At 36.3% G+C, this 18,266-nt stretch overlaps 1 protein-coding gene, 1 long non-coding RNA gene and 1 pseudogene across 2 annotated transcripts; 2 read left to right on the top strand and 1 right to left on the bottom strand.

Annotated features, from left to right (window-relative positions):
• Window positions 1–917: 917 nt before the first annotated feature.
• On the top strand, window positions 918–4,567 carry LOC133179854 (uncharacterized; annotated as a pseudogene).
• A 3,932-nt stretch (window positions 4,568–8,499) lies between these two features.
• On the bottom strand, window positions 8,500–10,380 carry LOC133179977 (probable ATP-dependent DNA helicase RecS). The gene is made up of 2 exons (XM_061314624.1): window positions 9,780–10,380; window positions 8,500–9,042 (listed from the first exon to the last, which is right to left on the bottom strand). The coding sequence occupies exons 1-2, from the start codon at window positions 10,217–10,219 to the stop codon at window positions 8,655–8,657; spliced, it is 828 nt and encodes a 275-aa protein (XP_061170608.1). The 5' UTR covers window positions 10,220–10,380; the 3' UTR covers window positions 8,500–8,654.
• A 5,472-nt stretch (window positions 10,381–15,852) lies between these two features.
• On the top strand, window positions 15,853–16,540 carry LOC133179976 (uncharacterized). The gene is made up of 3 exons (XR_009720224.1): window positions 15,853–15,950; window positions 15,989–16,096; window positions 16,426–16,540. It is a non-coding gene; the product is annotated as an uncharacterized LOC133179976 (long non-coding RNA).
• The last annotated feature ends 1,726 nt before the right edge of the window (window positions 16,541–18,266 follow it).

The following is an 18,266-nucleotide window of genomic DNA, read 5'->3' as shown; positions in this document are numbered from 1 at the left end:
TTAAACTACATCAGTACTAACTAGTGCATGCATTATTATCGTTGGTTAAATCCCACACAGCAATATATAAACAATTTACTGATCGCAATGCACTTGTAAATGTGACGTCATATCGTAAAATTTGACGCAGTTTGTATGCATTGAGAGGCGGATCAAGTTATATTTATACAATGAAAAATGTATTTTGTAATTAAATAAAATATAAATTGTAGATATATAAGAGGCCATTAACTTGGATGCGATGTCTATTTTATGATTTTATTCATATACTTCCCGTACATTCCCTTGACAAGCGATACTGTCGTATATTTGTATGCAGATTCATTGAAGGGTAATAGAAGGGTCGTAATAAATCGAAACATTGCAAGGGCATACCCTCAATGAATTATGACAAGCTTTTACACATAAACTCAAGAAGTATGAAGATATTTGAAAAGTGCTGCGAACCTACTGAAATCTTGCAAATGAATTAATTATGCCTATATTTAATGTACTTGACCAGCAAAATATTCAGCATACGGTCTAACAAATGTGATTTTAGCAATTAGATAGTATAATCTATATAGGTTCGCAGCACTTTTCACAAACTACAGAGTGCATCGTCGGAAACCCACGGCTGATTACGCTTCGTTCCTCTCTCCATCACCCGTGGGTCCATTCATACCAATTCGCTCGTTTCTCATAAATATTCATCAAATTAGCCGTTATAGGTTTAGAACTCTCCTGTTTTAAAGGTAGCATTACTGTAACCTCGTTTGCACAACAATGGCTGCGCCCAGTAAATGTTGTGCTCTCTGCGAAAAAAAATCATACATGACCGTTCTTACAGATCCCTGTCGTCATATACAAGCCAGGAACAGTACAGGGAAGTATTTAAACTCATGTGCATTCCGGACATTAAAGGATTTGTGTGCAATATGTGTGCCAATAAACTCAACCGCGTTCAAAATCTGAACAACGACCTGAAAACAAGGTTAGTTAGCATTGAAGACGAACGAGATAAGCTTATTTCCACTTTAAAAGATATGCCAGGGGTTCGAAGTCTTAAACTTCCTGAAAAATTATTCACACCAAAAGGGACAAAACGAGTGTTCAGTTCAATAAAGCTCACCCAAACTCCAAAATCGAGAGTGAAGAAAGGCTAGTTCGTTAGTCCTGATTCTTCAAGCAAAAAACGAGTTGAACATTTAAAGTTTGTTAGTTGTGGTTCCTCAAGCCCCCCCAAAAGTTGAACCTTTAAAGTGTCATGACATTAAGAAGATTGATAAATCTACTCAAACCAAAGACCAGTCGGAAGAGTTTGATGTCAAGGTAATCTGATTTTTGTTGTAGTTTGTTAAAGTATCTACATGATCAAAGTGCTCATGATTTGTTTTACGCAGCTCTGTTAAGGCTGCATAAAGGGGGTAGAGCCTAATTTATACGGGAAAAGTTTACTGTGACATCACACAAATATAGCAATCCCTCACAATAACAGAAAATGAAATAATTTGCGAATCTAAACTGCATAAGAGTAATGAACTACATCAAAACTTACCACTGCATTCATTTTTGTCGCTAGTTAAATCCCACACAGTAAGATATAAACAAGTCACTGATCGCAATGCACTTGTCGACATGACGTCATCATGGTAAAGTTTGACGCATTTTATGTGCAGTGAGAGGCGGATCAAGTAATTTTTTCACAGTGAAAAATGCATTTTATTATTAAACAGAATATTATTTGAAAATCTTAGGTAGACCATTAATACAAATCTGAAACATTTGTTTAGTGTCATTATTTGAAAACCATCGAGAGAATGTATTGAATTAATTCTACCGTGTTTTTGTCTACAGGGTGTGGATGTTTAACGCCGAGGTGCCTCATTAAATCGCCTTTTCGCAAGGGCATACACTTTATAGATCTTGACTACTTTTTGAATACATATAATGGACATATTCCTTAACTTCAAAAGTGCTGCTGCTTTCCTGAAATCGATAGCATAACTTAATAAATACATAAAATACTTTGTAAAGGTCACACATATTTCGACATTAGCAAGATAACATGAAATTTAAACTAATAAAATGCGAATTCTATTTAAAGCAGCAGCACTTTCCATAAACTACAAGTTATGTAGAAACAATCTATTACTTTGATTTTTAATTTTAACTATGGTATGCCCTTGCGATATTGAAATTTGTTAGTGGCCTACATACATTACACATTACATGCATTTATCACGTGACTATCAAATAACGTGACCAAACCAAATTCAGTACAGAGCGAGGTATACAATGTTATTTCAAAGAATGTTAAAGTCATAAGATAGTATAGTACCTTTACAAAATTAAATTCGTTTTAAAAAGGTATGTATTTATACACGTTTATATTCTGTTGATTTCTTCGAAGTACGCCTTAACAGTGCTGCGTAGCTTTTCAGTTGTTGGATGTTAACCATTTTTACATTGAGTGTAAGATATACAATAATTGTAATTTGTATAAACTCTACTGAATAGGCATTCTATTGAATACTTAATCATTATACAGATAGTTGTGAAGTATAATGGAGTGGAAAGATTAAAGATTATCAAAGGTGAACATGAACAGGCAGCTTTGAAATCATTGCTGAACAATTCCTCACCAAGAGCAGTGCTTCGGAATTTCAGCCGGAATGAAAATTACAGAAAAGAAATGCTTGACATTGTTTAAAATGTTATCCAGAGTGAAATAAAAGTGATTTCCAAAAACGATAGTGATGTGTTCAAAGGACATGCATCCAGCAATGAAAAACTCTTAAAATTCGATTGGAAATGTACAAGCCAAAAGCTTCAACTGAATGCACCATACCTGTTTTCAGTTTTCAGCACTGCTATTTCTTTGCAAGAGAAGAAAAATCTACCACAGATGCTTTCTTCCATAGCTGTTCTTTTGTATGGGAGGTCGCAGACCTCCAATCAGCTGCAATACATACTTGGTTTAACTCTTCAGAAATGTGGCTTGAACAGAGAGGTAATAATATAAATTTATGATATTTTTGTAAACAATGTTTGGGATATACTTAAGAATCAAACATCATGTCTGTGAGTGTCTCTATGTTTGTCTGTCCCATTCTTATATCCAACTTGTTATAACCTTGTTACTTCCCACCCAGGCTGCCCCTAGTGTAAAGCAGCTGGTGTGAAGATCAGTCGATGAAGGTCAAGGCCATAGATCTTAATTTAATATTATTTGTGAGACTTCCAAGGCGGAATCTCTGTAATCCAAGAATGTACCTTGATCCAAAATCATGGACATAGAACCCCTTATTCAACAGAAAATGTGTTTGGTCTATAATATTTGTTTATTGAATCATCAGAAGTCTGCTTGAGACAATGGATTCTTGACTTTGAACTAAGGTCATTTCTGTAATTTCATATTTTGTAATATCGTACCTTATCATCACAAGTATGATATTCATTCAAAAAAGGCACAGCAGTGGGTATTCCTTGACCAGAAAAAAAATAGGTCATCAGACGTTTTTATTGAGGGGGCACAAGCATATAACAGATATGTTTTCTATGGTATTAAATCTATATATGGGCAAAATTATTGACCCCCCCCCCCCCCCAGTTCATACGGCAATGAAAATGCTACCTTCTTGCATACACATTAGAGTTTGGGTTTGCATATGCAGGATTTATAAGTTAAAGGAATTGAATTAACAATGTAAGTTAAGATAAACTTCATTTGAATTTCAGGGAATGAATATTATTCATGACCTGGGAATAGCAATTTCCCCTACATGTCTACATAAGAAAACAAAGGAGCTTGTGAAGCAGCAAGAAAATCAGATACATTCATTAATGACTTCCTATGTAGAGGAGGTTGAAAGGAAGCATATGATGGGAAATGAAAATGGTGCAGAGAACGAAATGGATACAGGTGCAGCGACAAAAAGCAGCGACCAATTGAAATACTAGGTGACAATCTAGATATTACAATTACCCCTTCTAAAATGAGCTTGCAAAACCAAAGGAAAAGTTTACACTGGTTTCTAGTTTTGGTTAAAGAGAAACAAATCACTTTTGAGGAATCTAAAGTCCCCTTTGAACCACCTGTGGATTTTGCAGCATTGAATACTGTAAACTGGATCCCATCAAGTGAACAATTGAATTCTTTAATGTCAAGTTTCAAATTTCATGTAGCTAGTGTACTTATGCATTATGTTCCATACCTACAGTTACATATAACAAGTTTTCCCAAGCATATTGAGCACATGTACATGGACCAGGTGAGAAAGAAATCTGTTTTTCTGAACTGTGATTTAATAGAGGCCAGTGAGAATAGCTCACAGGGTATGATAGCTCACAGGGTATGATAGAAATTCTTCAAAAAGTTCATCAACTTGCTGTTCCGCATGTTAGGGATAATCCTGACAAGAATGTTTTGGAAAAGGTAGTTTTTGGTCGGGACGTCTTGACGAACGAAAGGGCATTTAGTGCCCAAGAAGCAATGCAGAACAGCCCCTCTGAGTACGAGTCCCTGTTAGGTGTTATTCACAGACCAGAGGGTCAACATAGAGAAATGAACTTCCTTCTGGTATAATATATCAACAATTGGGAGTTGACAGTTTGGAGTTTTGTTTATAATAACAGTTGTTGTTTCATAAAAGTGAGTTTTCTTGTCCTTTGGTTTATGATTACAGAATTAATGTTGATTTATTCAAACATTGACTAGTACATTGTCAGAAACTAACTTTGAATAGGAAACTGAAGCATCTTAAAATTAAGAGCTTCTGACAATGTACCCACTAACCAAACCCATTTCTTACAACTAGTTTGTTTTCAATTTCTTTCTGTTAGTTTTCATCATTATTTCAAGCTGCATGTGAGAGTTTACAACATTACTACTTGCATTGCTTGAGATTCTCATATATTTAGTACTGGCATTTTAATCAGTTTAATAATGTGAAAATTATGACCCCTGATCCAGGGGCTCAAGTCTTGACACTGGCTATATGCAGTATGTAGTTTCCGAGGTTTTAGTGTAAAACTTTTAAAAAGATATCAAATATAGAATCATTGGTTGAACAATTTTGCCAGCAGAATTTTGTTATTGCATTTTGCTCAGGTCATCATTGATGCCGTTGTAATTATATCCCTGTTTTGAAGGAGACGGGGGAATACTATTTACCCTTTCGTGTCTGTTCTGTGTGTCTGTCCGTAACAAATTTTTGTCGCAGTTTTCTCAGCAACTACTCATCGCAGGTGATTGATATTTTAGTACATTCTTTCTTTAGCCTTGCCATATGGTGGGATTCATTTTTAGCTCACCTTAGCTGAAAGCTCAAGTGAGCTTTCCTGATCACATTTTGTCTGTAGTCCATCCACCTGTCTGTAAACTTTTCACATTTTCGACTTCTTCTCCACCACTAGGCCAATTTCAACCAAACTTGCCACAAAGCATCCTTGGGTGAAGGGGGTTTAAGTTTATTCAAATAAAGGGCCACGCCCTCTTACAAGGGGAGATAATTAAAAATTGGTGAAAATTTGGTGTCTTCTCAAGAACCATAAAGGTTAAAACTTATGCGAAACCTTCATTACATAGTGTTGATTCAACTTTGTTCAAATCATGACCCCCGGGGGTAGAATGGGGCCACAATGGGGGGATCAAATTTTACATTGCTTCAGGTGAGTGTTGTGGCTATGGGCCTCTTGTTGTGCAAATTTGATGTCAACATGAGGGAACATTCAGATCAGAGCGGGGGTATTACTAGTGAGCAGACTCCTTTTTTTTCTATACATAATGAACTGTATGCATCATTACAATGTGCATGAAACTGTAATGTATATGTTCAAATCCTGAATTGATACCTGTGTTCAATTTTCTTTGTGCAGGGTATATATCAGCTCTTCTACAAAGAGAAAAGCAGTGTAGATAGAGGGTCTTTATACCAGTTGCGGAATCTGATAAACAGACGAAATGTTTCTGGGCCTGAAGAAGTCATTTCAAGCTACAGGTATTACTGTGCTACTTGTCATATTTTGTACAGTGTACTTATGTTTACTGGATATGATAATCCCTTTTACTTGATCAAACCCTAATATCAATTGTCAGGACAATTTATTTGAGAAGATGTATTGTACCTGTATTACCACAATATTTGATCAGAATCATAAAAATGCCCCCCCCCCCCCTTTCCCATAAAAAATAGATGGAAATTGTTAGTGCCTTCTATTTCATATTATATTTGCAATATTTTTATTTTAATTTAGAGCACACCATGACTTCATAGCAGACATCACAGACTCCTACATTTTGGCAGCATTTCTAGATATCATGCAAATGGAGGATTTGAATTCTACTCCTAATACGATACCTTTGTTTTCGTTAATGTCTGACAGCCAGAAAAATGAGTGGCTTGTGGATGCAGCAGAGAAAATTATCACCGAACTGAAAATAAACGAAGTTTCCTTTCAGCATATAGTTGATGACATAGCAGCTCTGGATGGTGATACAAATAACCTTAATGCCATGAAGTCTGATTATTTCTATTTATGCGCAGTATGTGGGAAACAATATCATAAGAGAGGCTGGCTTAAAAACATCTGGAAAAGAAACATCATTGGAAGTTTCATGTACCTCAGGGAAGATCAGATGATAACAATCCGACACAGACATTTCTGTTCATATCACTGCTATACAGAGACACATACGACTCGTATCGAATGGGGGATGGAGACAGAATCATACGAAACGTGTATTTTGAGTGGTTGTATGCAGCGGGACTGAGGCACTCCAAGTACAAAATCTGGCTCTTTAGAATTCTGTGTAACATGTATCTTTTAAGTCCTGAGCAGAGTTTCGAATACAAATGGAATATGACTGTAAACTTACAATGTGGAATTGGACAGAGCATTCCCTATGACAACTGTGTTGAAATTCAAGTTCACAATATTAAGAGCCAATTGAACACACAGGGTTCTAACAAGTCTTTCAAGTCAGCAAAACAAATCTGTATGACAACACAGGCCATTGATGCTATAAAAGATGGTCTTATGTCAACAACAAAATCAGCACGATCCAAAAGCAGTCGACCAGTGGTTGATAAGACAAAGGACATCGTGACCGTTATAAACTTCCTAAGATCTAAAGGCTCTGTCAAAGACATCACTTGGTCAAGTTTCAGTAAGTTTAAAGATACAATCAAGTGTATTGAGTCTGTAGATTTACATGAGTGGATAATTAAACAGAAAGAAATTGCCAATATGTACATGAAATAATAAATATTTCTGTTTGATTGCTTATGAAATGTGTTCACAGAGTAAATCATGATACATATGATATGAGACTAAGAAGTATTACGTTAACTTGTAAGTGCAATTTTTGTGACATTATTCTTGAGCAAGAGTTCCTGACAACTGACAAAATTTATGCCTTGATTGTGATGCAATAAAACAAGCTGAATTGTAAAGACTTTTTCCTGTAATAGAATTTTTTTTCTACCACTATATTGGCATGCAGGAAAATTATGGTGGCATACAACATATGTCTTAGCATGTGACTTAATTATGTTAATATTAAGAAAATTATATGCATTGTAAATATGCTTACAAACAGGTTAATTTTTGTTAATGGTAAATAAAGTAGCAAGAAAAACGTGCATTTCAAAATAATCATCTCGATTGTTGACACAACTTAGTTGCATGTTTACATAGTTAAATAAAATGTCACCATACACTTTCAAAAGAATGTAAAAGTCATGTATGGTTTAAAGTTAGTAATTATTATCAGAAATTAAATATGACTTTTGTTGCATGTCAACATATATTTTCCTGCATGTTCAAGCAATTATCTTTCATGTTAGCATAATCTGGTAAAAAAAAAAAAAAAAAAAAAAAAAAAAAAAAAAAAAAAAAATCCCATATTTTAAAAAAATTTGACTTAGTAGATTCAGTTAAAAAAATACAGAAGGAACAAGATCAAACATTTTTCTCCTTTCATTAATATTTGGTATCAATTACAGAAATACACAAGACAGTCATCTGACATTTTCCTTGACAGGTACCAAGGGTTACATTGAAATGCTGTAGTCCAGAATTACAGTATCAAAATAACTGGTCAAAAATTGGCATATCTTGTAAAGATGAATAACGCAACAAATATGGTTATTAGTAAAGTGTTCATCAAATGGTTATCATTAAAAAGAATCGGTGTCACTTTCACTATTGAGATCAGAATCAGAAGATGTTCCATGTTCCTCAAAAATGCATGAGTGTTCATAGTCTTTACAATTTCCTTCACCACATAAGCAACTAGCACTACATATGTCACAACATAAATGTTTCACTCTATCTTCTTCTGGATTATAGTTATATGCAGACAGCATAACTTCCCTCCTGCAAGTATCTGTGTTGCCAATGTACCTTTTCATATCATCATCCAAATTTCTGCATTGTCTTGAATTGTAAAGTAATAAGGCCATTGCTGTTTGTGAGCCATCTCTCCCTGCCCTACCTAATTGCTGCACAAAAGAATCCATATCTTTTGGTGGACCAAAATGAATTACATTGTTTACACCTTTAAAATTTACCCCCATCCCTGCAGCACTTGTTGCTATCAACACTCTTATTTTGCCATTTGCATCCTGCATGTCTTGTTTTATATTTTCTTTTACAGTTTCATTTGTTTTTTAATGATACATATCAATGTTCTGAGATTTTTCCATCCTAAATGCACTAAAAACATCACCACATAACTTGATAGAAGGGCAAAAAATAATAAAACGTTCACAAAGTGTTCCCTTTTCCCTTAATAATTTTATTGAAAAGAAAAATAAATCTGGTAATGGTACAGTACTTTTGACCTTTTTCACAAATAATTTTATATTGTTTCGATCAGGATTGTCAATCATTTCATAACAATTATTCATGGCAAACTTTTTCTTTAGGTCAGCTCTAGCAGCCTTGTTAGCAGTTGCAGTTATTAGTAAAATAGGACACTGTATCAGTGATCGTACTTCTCCAATTTTTTCATACCAGACTCTGAAAGGTTCATCCCCTCTGGTACCACTTTCACCCCTGCAATTAAACAATTGAACATTTACACCTGATGATTTTGCAAGTCTAAGAGTCTTATTTCTTAAAAGCTGATGAGAATATTACTTATCCAGGTTCAATCAAGGGTGTACAGGAATTTACCCTGGGTTTTATTCCATACACCCTGAGGCCGAAGGGTGTATGGAATACAACCCGGGGTAAATCCCTGTACACCTTTGAATAATGAATTGATTTCCTATGTAACCAAATAAATTCTTTGTAAACACAAGTCCAATCAACTGTGTTTTAAGCTATTCATAGATTTACTACATGCTACAATGCATTGTGAAGTCATGTTATTTGCTTTTTATAATCATGATTAGAGAGAAACTATATGCACTTTGATGTCATGTTATTTACCCCCGACTCAAGTCAGGTGTACAGAAATTTACACCCAACTTTGTAACCAATGAATTTATTAAAGCTTGTGTTACAAGCTATATAGGAAATAACAATAGTTATTTCCATATTCAGAATTGGCACAATGCATATTAACAGTAATACACCTGCTATCATCATCATGCAAGTGAACTGAACACTAAAATTAATATCCAAGTGAAAAAGTAATCTCAATTAAAAGTGATACTGCAGCCTGAGTCATTTTTTTTCAAAGTAAATTTCATGTACATATATTTTTCACTCAGTGTATTATCTGGTTAGGCCTTGAAGCTATAAAGTAGGACAGAATCATTAGTTTTTATACTATCGCAGATACATACCATCGTAAAACAGTGTGGACCTCGTCTATAACAATCAATCTGAAGTGTTGGCTTCTGGTCACCATTTCTCGCCACTTAGTAACAGACAATATCGCTTCCGGAGAGGTAAATAAAAACTGAAACGTCTCATCTGCTATCTGTGCATATTCTTCTGAGTTTCTACCGATATATGTTGCAGTAAATCCAAGTGACTGCAAAAACTCGCATTGTTCTTTCATTATTGAAATAAGAGGGGATATCACTAACACATTGCAGGGAAGGCGGTGTTTTTCAGTCCACAACACTTGAAAAGCTTGATAACATAAGCTCTTCCCACCCCCTGTCTTCATAGACAAATATACATCCCTTCCTTCAAGTAGCTTTTCTAGTGTATCTTTCTGAAATGTCTTTAATTTGCTTATTCCAAATCGTTCGCTAGCCACTTGATCAATTGACGCCATTTTGAAGTATAAAGCGAAAGTGCTTTGAAAGGGACTTGCTGATTGGACAATATCGCTTTAGGTGTACCTTGAGCGACCAATTAAATCGCCTCATTAATTATTCATGAGAACGAGCGAATTGGTATGAATGGACCCACGGGTGATGGAGAGAGGAACGAAGCGTAATCAGCCGTGGGTTTCCGACGATGAATTATGTTATATTTTAATCATTCACTGAAAGAAGATTTACTGCCTGATATCTTGTGCAGAGATGGAAATACGGCATCAACAGATATCAAAATCAAGCTGCATATGAAGGTGAAATTATGCAGGAAGTATAATTTATATGGAAGTATGTATATCCATTTTTCACATTTTAAATGCTGTGCCTATCCTTAGATTTCATAAGAGCACGCAGTTTAAATTTTCATAGAAGCTAACATGCCTCTTAATTTCATTTTTTTATGTATTCCAGATCAAACCAATTATTCAAAATTGTCATATCTCCCTGCCACTATGCAATTTGGTTCTTAAACCAAAAAAGACTAAAATATTTAATTGTGAACTAATATGAACTTTAAAAAAAATTCCAGGAATCATTACTTCTCCATTTTTACTTTCTGGAGTCATAGGTGACTCTAAAGGAGCTCTTCTAATTCCTAAGCCCTGCGTTGGAAATGCAGACTTTGGTGTCGACAATGGCTTACTGTTGGGGAGGGTGTAGAGCAACACTTCAGAAGGACTGGAAGTTCTAATATACAGATTACATCTGAACTGGAATGTTTCTTTTTTAGGTCACCTGAGTTTACTCAGGTGACCTATCGCTATATGTTTTCGCCCGTCGGCGTGCGTCGTCCGTCGTGCGTTAACATTTGAACATTTTCAGCTTCTTCTCTGGAACCACTGAACCAAATTCAACCAAATTTGGCACATAGCATCTATATGTGAAGGGGAGTAAAAATTGTGAAATTCATGACCCCTACCCCCCTGGGGCCTGAGGGGTGGGGCTAAAACCATCAGAATTAATGCAATCTTTAAAAATCTTCTTCTTAACTCCTGGGCATCAAGCAGGCAAACTGTTGGCATGAATGTAATAAGCATTGAGCCCTCTACCTAAATTGTGAAATTTATGGCCCCAGGGTCAGGGGTTCTGGTGCTAGGGTGGGGCTCTGTTGAATATGTAGTGAAAAGCATTATTCTTAAAAAATCTTCTCCTCTGCTCTTGGGTATTTAGGAAACAAACAATATGCATAGTTATGATGAAGAAAGGTGTCTCTTCTAAAATTATGAATTTCATGGCCCCTGGGTCAGGGGTTCTGGTGTTAGGGCGGGTATCTAATGATTATATAGTGAAAATGCATTAATTATTCAAAAATCTTCTCCTTTGCTCCTGGGTATTAAGCCAATGAACTAAGTACATAGTTATGATGAGAAAGAGTGCCTCTTCCAAAATTGTGAATTTCATGGCCCAAGGGTCAGGTTTTCTGGTGTTAGGGTGGGGCTCTGTTGAATATATAGTGATAATGCATTATTTCTTAAAAAAGCTTCTTCTGTGCTTTTGGATATTATGAAAACAAAATACATAGTTATGATGATGAAAGGTGCCTCTTCCAAAATTGTCGATTTCATGGCCCCAGGGTCAGGGGTTCTGGTGTTAGGGCAGCGTTCTGTTGACTATACATGTATAGTGAAAATGCATTATTTCTTTTAAAAATCTTCTCTGATCCAGGGCAAACAAACTGAAGGCATAGTTATGATGAATAAGGGTGCCTATTCCTATATTGTGAATTTCATGGCCCCCTGGTCAGGGGTTCTGGTTTTAGGGCGGGGCTCTAATGATTACACAGTAAAAATGCAATAATTCTTTGACAATCTTCTCCTTTTCTCCTGGGTATTAAGCCGATGAACTAAGAGTATAGTTATGATATGTAAGGGTGCCTGTTCCAAAATTGTGAAATTCATGGCCCCTAGGTCAGGGGTTCTGGTGTTAGGGTGGGGCTCTGTTGAATATATAGTGATAATGCATTATTTCTTTAAAAATCTTTTTTTTGATCCTGGGTATTTAACAAACAAACTGATGCATAGTTATGATGAGTAAAGGTGCCTTTTCCAAAATTATGAATTTCATGGCCCCTGGGTCAGGGGTTCTGGTGTTAGGGTGGGGCTCTAATGATTACATAGTAAAAATGCAATAATTCTTTGAAAATCTTCTTCTTTTCTCCTGGGTATTAAGCTGATGAACTAAGAGTATTGTTATGATATGTAAGGATGCCTCTTCCAAAATTGTGAATTTTATGGCCCCTGCATCATGGTTCTGGTGTTAGGGGGGGGGGCTCTAATGATTACATAGTGAAAATGCATTAATTCTTTGATAATCCTCTGCTCTCTTTTTGGGTATTAAGTAAGCTTACTAAATGTAAAATTATGATGAGCAAGTGTGCCTCTTTCGAAATTGTGAATTTCATGGCCTCTGGTTTAAAACATGAATCCATTGTGGCGAAGTTGTTGCATGATACTCAGGTGACCTATAAGGCCCGTGGGCCTCTTGTTTAATGTTGTCAGATATTGTGGAATCATCTTTCTGGAAGACCAATGTTCATGATTTTGTGGGTCACCTCATACCAACTTATATACATCCCACAAAAGAATACTTTGTCAATACATTGCATCTTTTGTATAAAAAGGTTGCCCATGAAATAACATCACATGAATCCGTATAATTCTGCTTGCCCATGAACACCAATTCAACTCGTCTCGAGTTTCAAACTTAGTTACATGTGTGAAATCAAGATTCTTTTAGAATTTTACATGAGAATTAATACATTTATTTTAAATCATCTCGAATTAAATGACAGAGCTTATAGAGACAGCAAAAGCCTATGCATAAAAAAAAAATTCTAAGAAACGAATTTACTGGCAGTTCAATACGATTATTCATTTAAATGGCATAAATGCTTTTCTACTCATGCTGGTAAGGCCAATATAAAAAAATACCTTTGATTCCCCTCACGCGACCGACCAATTTAAATCGCGCCGACTGAAAAGTTTTTTTTCTAATAAGATTATTCAACTTACAAATAATTTTTTTAATATTTACAAGTTTTTAATATTTTTTACAAGTTTAATTGAATAATAATTATGAATTAATTTACCTTGAAGTTTGCTTAAAAAGGCACTGGTAATGGTGTGACAATTCTGTTGACAAATCGTTTTCTTTGTACTTTTCTTATTTTTAAAGGTTGTATTCCATTATATATTAATTTATATAAGTTTATAATATTTAAAAGTTGCTGTTGCAAAAAAAATTATCTACCTACCTACCCAACTTGAGATTTTAGAGACGGGTTAGGGGAAACAAAGATATTTTTAATGATGGCCTAATTTCACCGATTTAAATTTATGTTAGGGATGGGATTTCATCTCCCCCTTGCAGATAATTGCACTGGAATAACCCTTACTCTACTTTGTAACTTTTCATTTTCTTGGGACAATCTTGAACTGAAATTCAAAGGCTTGCAGTCGCCCGCGTGGCGCAGTGGTTAGAGCGTCTGCTCTGAGAGTCGCGAAGTAAGGAGTTGATCCTTACGTCCCGGGCTTGAATCCCACTGTTGGACGTGGAGACCGGTCCTTCGGATGAGAACCTGTAAACCGAGGTCCCGTGTCGCAGTAGATGCTGGCACGAAAAAGATCTCTTACTGTTCAATGGCCGTAAGTGCCGAGTATTGGATAAAATTTGCAGCTCTCCACCGGCAAGTGGTTGCGTCTCAATATGAGTGAAAAATTCTCGAGAGGGACGTTAAACAACATACAAAACAAAAAAAACAAAGGCTTGCACAACTGACTTTGCCTAATTCATTTTCAAGTAATGTTACAGTATGATAAAAAATATAAGTAACAAATGAGTTAATAAAAATGTAAGAGATAATTATGATTCTAATATGGCATACCTCTGTGTGTGTTACTTTCTTGATCTTGAAAATTGTCTTTGAAATTAAGAATTGTAACAACTGTATACAATATTACGAAGTATTTATACAGTAATTAAGAGTATATGACACATCCAATCAAAACTTCGTAACATAGTTGGCATGATTAGGAATAAGATGATAAGAAGATTAAAAAAAAGTTTCTGTGGAATCGTATCCGTGACATTGAAGGATGTGAAAATTCAGTGAGACCTTTAGAAAATAAACAGCCCCCGACTTAATGTACTTTAAAGTGGCATAAATGCCACTCTTGAAATAGTGTCTTTTTTTATAGGTTTTGATGACAACAGATCCCAAGTCTGGAAATTCCAGGGGTCCGTGTTTAGTGCCCTCTAAGCATTTTTTTTTATTGTTTATAGATTTCTTTAGATCGTTTCCTGTTCGTTAAAATCGTTTACATTTTTCAGAGAAAAGATACCTTCCAATTGTTAAACTTGCATTTCTGTCGTTTGTGTTATGTAAATTGCTCTTTCTTCAAGTTTTATCCAGAATTCATGTCATGTTTTAAGAATATTCTGGCTCCATTTGAATCATGCATGATGTCGTCAGCTGTCGGCGTGATGTGTCTTGTGTTCTTTGGATTGTCTTACTTGGTTCCGAAACCTATGCAATAAATGATTCTGTATAAGCATATAATATACAAATCCTTGAATGTGCCTCAGCGGCATAGAGTCTCTTGACTTCCAAGTAATACCACCAGCTCGAGAAGGCGCAAAGGAGAGCAGCACGATTCGCCACCCAAAACTCTCATGATGATATGATCGCCACCCGGGCAGCGTTACCCAGATAATTCAAGAATTCACTGGGAACCATTACAGATCAAAAATGAAAATCAGACTTGTTTGCTATACAAGATCAAACATGCATTCGTGGCTATTCCTGCAGATCAGTGACAGCAGGACCAGAGGAAATCACACGTTCCATCTAACACACACTCGGATAGATGCACATCGCTCATCCTTCTTTCCGAGAACAATACTAAACTGCAAACACCTACCATCTGAAGTTGCCTTAGCACCGACGATTGAGTCATTCAAGTCAAAATTGGATTCATACACGAGGTGTCAGCTGGCTGAAAATACCCTAAGCATGCCAGTTTTTAGCTTTTAAGTGTACTTAGTGTCCTGATTGGGTTTTTTGCTTTTTTTGTCCGAAGCGTGACAATACCTGAGTGTAACGCTCTAAGCCTAGTTAACTCGTAAGGAATAAGTATAGGTTCGGACCCTTGTGCGGCCTGTCTAGTTAAGTGGCACACGATTTACACAATTGAACGAATGAAATGTCGCTTATAAAACAGACATGTACATTTCATGATGTTGACAGAAAAACAATGGATTCAAAGAAGGCAATAATTCGACTGAGTGCAAAGGAAATCAGAATCCGACCGTGCCTGAGGCAGATCATAAAACACATGGACCCGTAAGAGTGTAATTCATGTCGCTTATTAAGCAATCCATTTGAAGGTAGCCGATTTGTTGAACTGACAATTTTAGCCGAACATTTACGAAGGAGATGCCTTGTGTATCACACATCATTTACATCTGACGGATAGTAATGGGAAAATCGGTCTCTGTTTTCATTTTTAGCCCACCTCGAAGAGGTCGAGATGAGCTTATGCTATACCCCAGGCGTTGGCGTCCCGGTTAAAGTTTTAGGAGAAAGTTCATTCCCAAGTAACTATAAGCCCTACCTGGACCAAACTTGCATGGATGATGCATCTAGGGATGGGCACTACCACACTTGCTTCGGAAGCTGGATCTGACCTAGTTTTTCCAGATGAGTGACCTGGTTAAAGTTTTTGGAGCAGGTCCATTCCCAAGAAACTATGAGCCCTACCTGGACCAAACTTGCATGGATGATGCATCTAGGGATGGACACTACCACACTTGCTTCGGAAGCTGGATCTGACCTAGTTTTTCCAGATGAGTGACCTGGTTAAAGTTTTTGGAGCAGGTCCATTCCCAAGAAACTATGAGCCCTACCTGGACCAAACTTGCATGGATGATGCATCTAGGGATGGACACAACCACATTTGCTTCGGATCTGGGTGTGACCTAGATTTTCCAGATTAGTGACCAGGTTAAAGGTGTTGGAGCAGATCCATTCCCAAGTAACGATAAGCCCTACCTGGACCAAACTTGCAAGGATGATGCATCTAGAGATGGACACTACCACACTTGCTTCGAATGCTGGATCTAACATAGATTTTCCAGATGAGTGACCAGGTTAAAGTTTTTGGAGCAAGTCCATTCCCAAGTAACTATAAGCCCTACCTGAACCAAACTTGCATGGATGATGCATCTAGGGATTGACACTACCACACTTACTTCGGATGCTGAATCTGACCTAGATTTTCCAGATGAGTTAATTTTAGCCATATTTTAATCAAATTAGCATGGACGATGTATTTTAGGATGGACACTTTCAGACTTGTTCTTGATTCTGAATCTGACCTACATTTTCCAGATGAGGGACCAGGGTAATGTTTTTGGAGTAGCTATATAATATTATACATTTATTGCATGATAGTGAAGGAGACATGAAGATTTCTTCGCCCATGAAAAATCATATCATATGATTTTTCAAGGGCGAAGAAATCTTCATGTCTCCCGAACATTCATGCAATAAATTGTTTATTATACCGAATCAAGCACAATGCAAGAAAAACAAAGAAAATCCGATGAATAAAGTAAAACATGTGATAAGAATAATATGAAACAGATGTTAGTTACACCACTAGTCACGCTTCATAAAAACATTCATTCGTGACGAGTCAATGTAATTTACACACTAGTAACATTACAACCCCACCTGTGAAAACACTTTTGTAAATATATATATTTTACACGTTTGAATCGACACAATCAATCAATGATATAAACGATCTACCTCATTAGTAACCATCTTAGTCACCGTATTGTGACGTCACAGCCGTCAAACACGACGTGGAACACGAAGTTTTGTTGCAGGGCAAACCCGACGGTCACGTGACTGTCTCGGCCAATCAGATTCTATTTTACTAGTGTTTACTTATATGAGGTATAATAATATTACGTTATGACCAAACTTGCATGGATGGTGCATCTAAGGATGAAAACTTCCATATTTGCTTTGGAGGTTGGAATTGACCAAAATTTTCTTGATTAGTAAACAGGTTAAAAGTTTTTTGAGCAGGTCTATTTCCAAGTAACTATAAGTCCGTCTTAAACCAAACTTGTATAGATATTGATCTTGCGCAGTACAGTTAAGGTGCCATATGGAAATATCGGCGAATTATTTCGACAGAAAATACATTCTTTACAAGGATGGGCGATTCTTTTTAGGCCTTTACTATTATCGGACAAATATAATGTGGCTAAAAACTACATGTTGAGGACGTTTATATTTCTTGTGTAGATTTGTCACGTAATGTGGCATTCACGTGATTTTAGCAAATATACCTGCAGTATTGAGGTCATCTATAAATTCCACTATTGCAAGGGCATAACCAAGTTAAAAATCTAAGTTTAATATATAGTTATTTTCAACACTCTTTGTAGTTTGTGAAAAGTGCTGCGAATGAAATATATGGAGATAACGAACAGTATTCAAACTCAAAAGTCCATTAATCAATACAAAATAGGAGCAGAGCAAACACGGACCTCCAAACATCAGAGGTGGGATCAGGTGCCATGGAGGAGTGAGCATCCCCTGCCGACCGGTCACACCCGCCGTGTGCTCCTTGTCATGATCGGGAAATAACGGAAAAATCCGTCGACAATTCAGTGTGTAAATAATGGCCTAACAATTAGTGTGAAAAACGTCAGTCAGCACTTGACTCAATGATAGATTGTATTTGCTGACAAGGTCATTGTATCGACCATAGAACTTACGAAATGATGACTTTAAAGGAGACAGCTGATATTCTTGTTTCATCAACTTATTTGTCAGTAATTTACCTCGTTTTAGAAATTGTACATACGTAGAGCATGCTCTTGCGTATCGAATCAACTGAGAGATATATACCCCGTATGCAGGTGATGAAGGTATATTGCTGCATAAGTAAGGGATTGATTGATTGATTGTATGTTGTTTAACGTCCC

Source organism: Saccostrea echinata, unplaced genomic scaffold (assembly GCF_033153115.1).
Source record: "Saccostrea echinata isolate AGI-Se365-2 ecotype Australia unplaced genomic scaffold, CSIRO_AGI_Sech_v1 ptg000005l, whole genome shotgun sequence".
In the NCBI taxonomy this organism is placed as follows: domain Eukaryota; kingdom Metazoa; phylum Mollusca; class Bivalvia; order Ostreida; family Ostreidae; genus Saccostrea; species Saccostrea echinata.
This window is presented reverse-complemented; position numbering and strand designations above follow the sequence as displayed.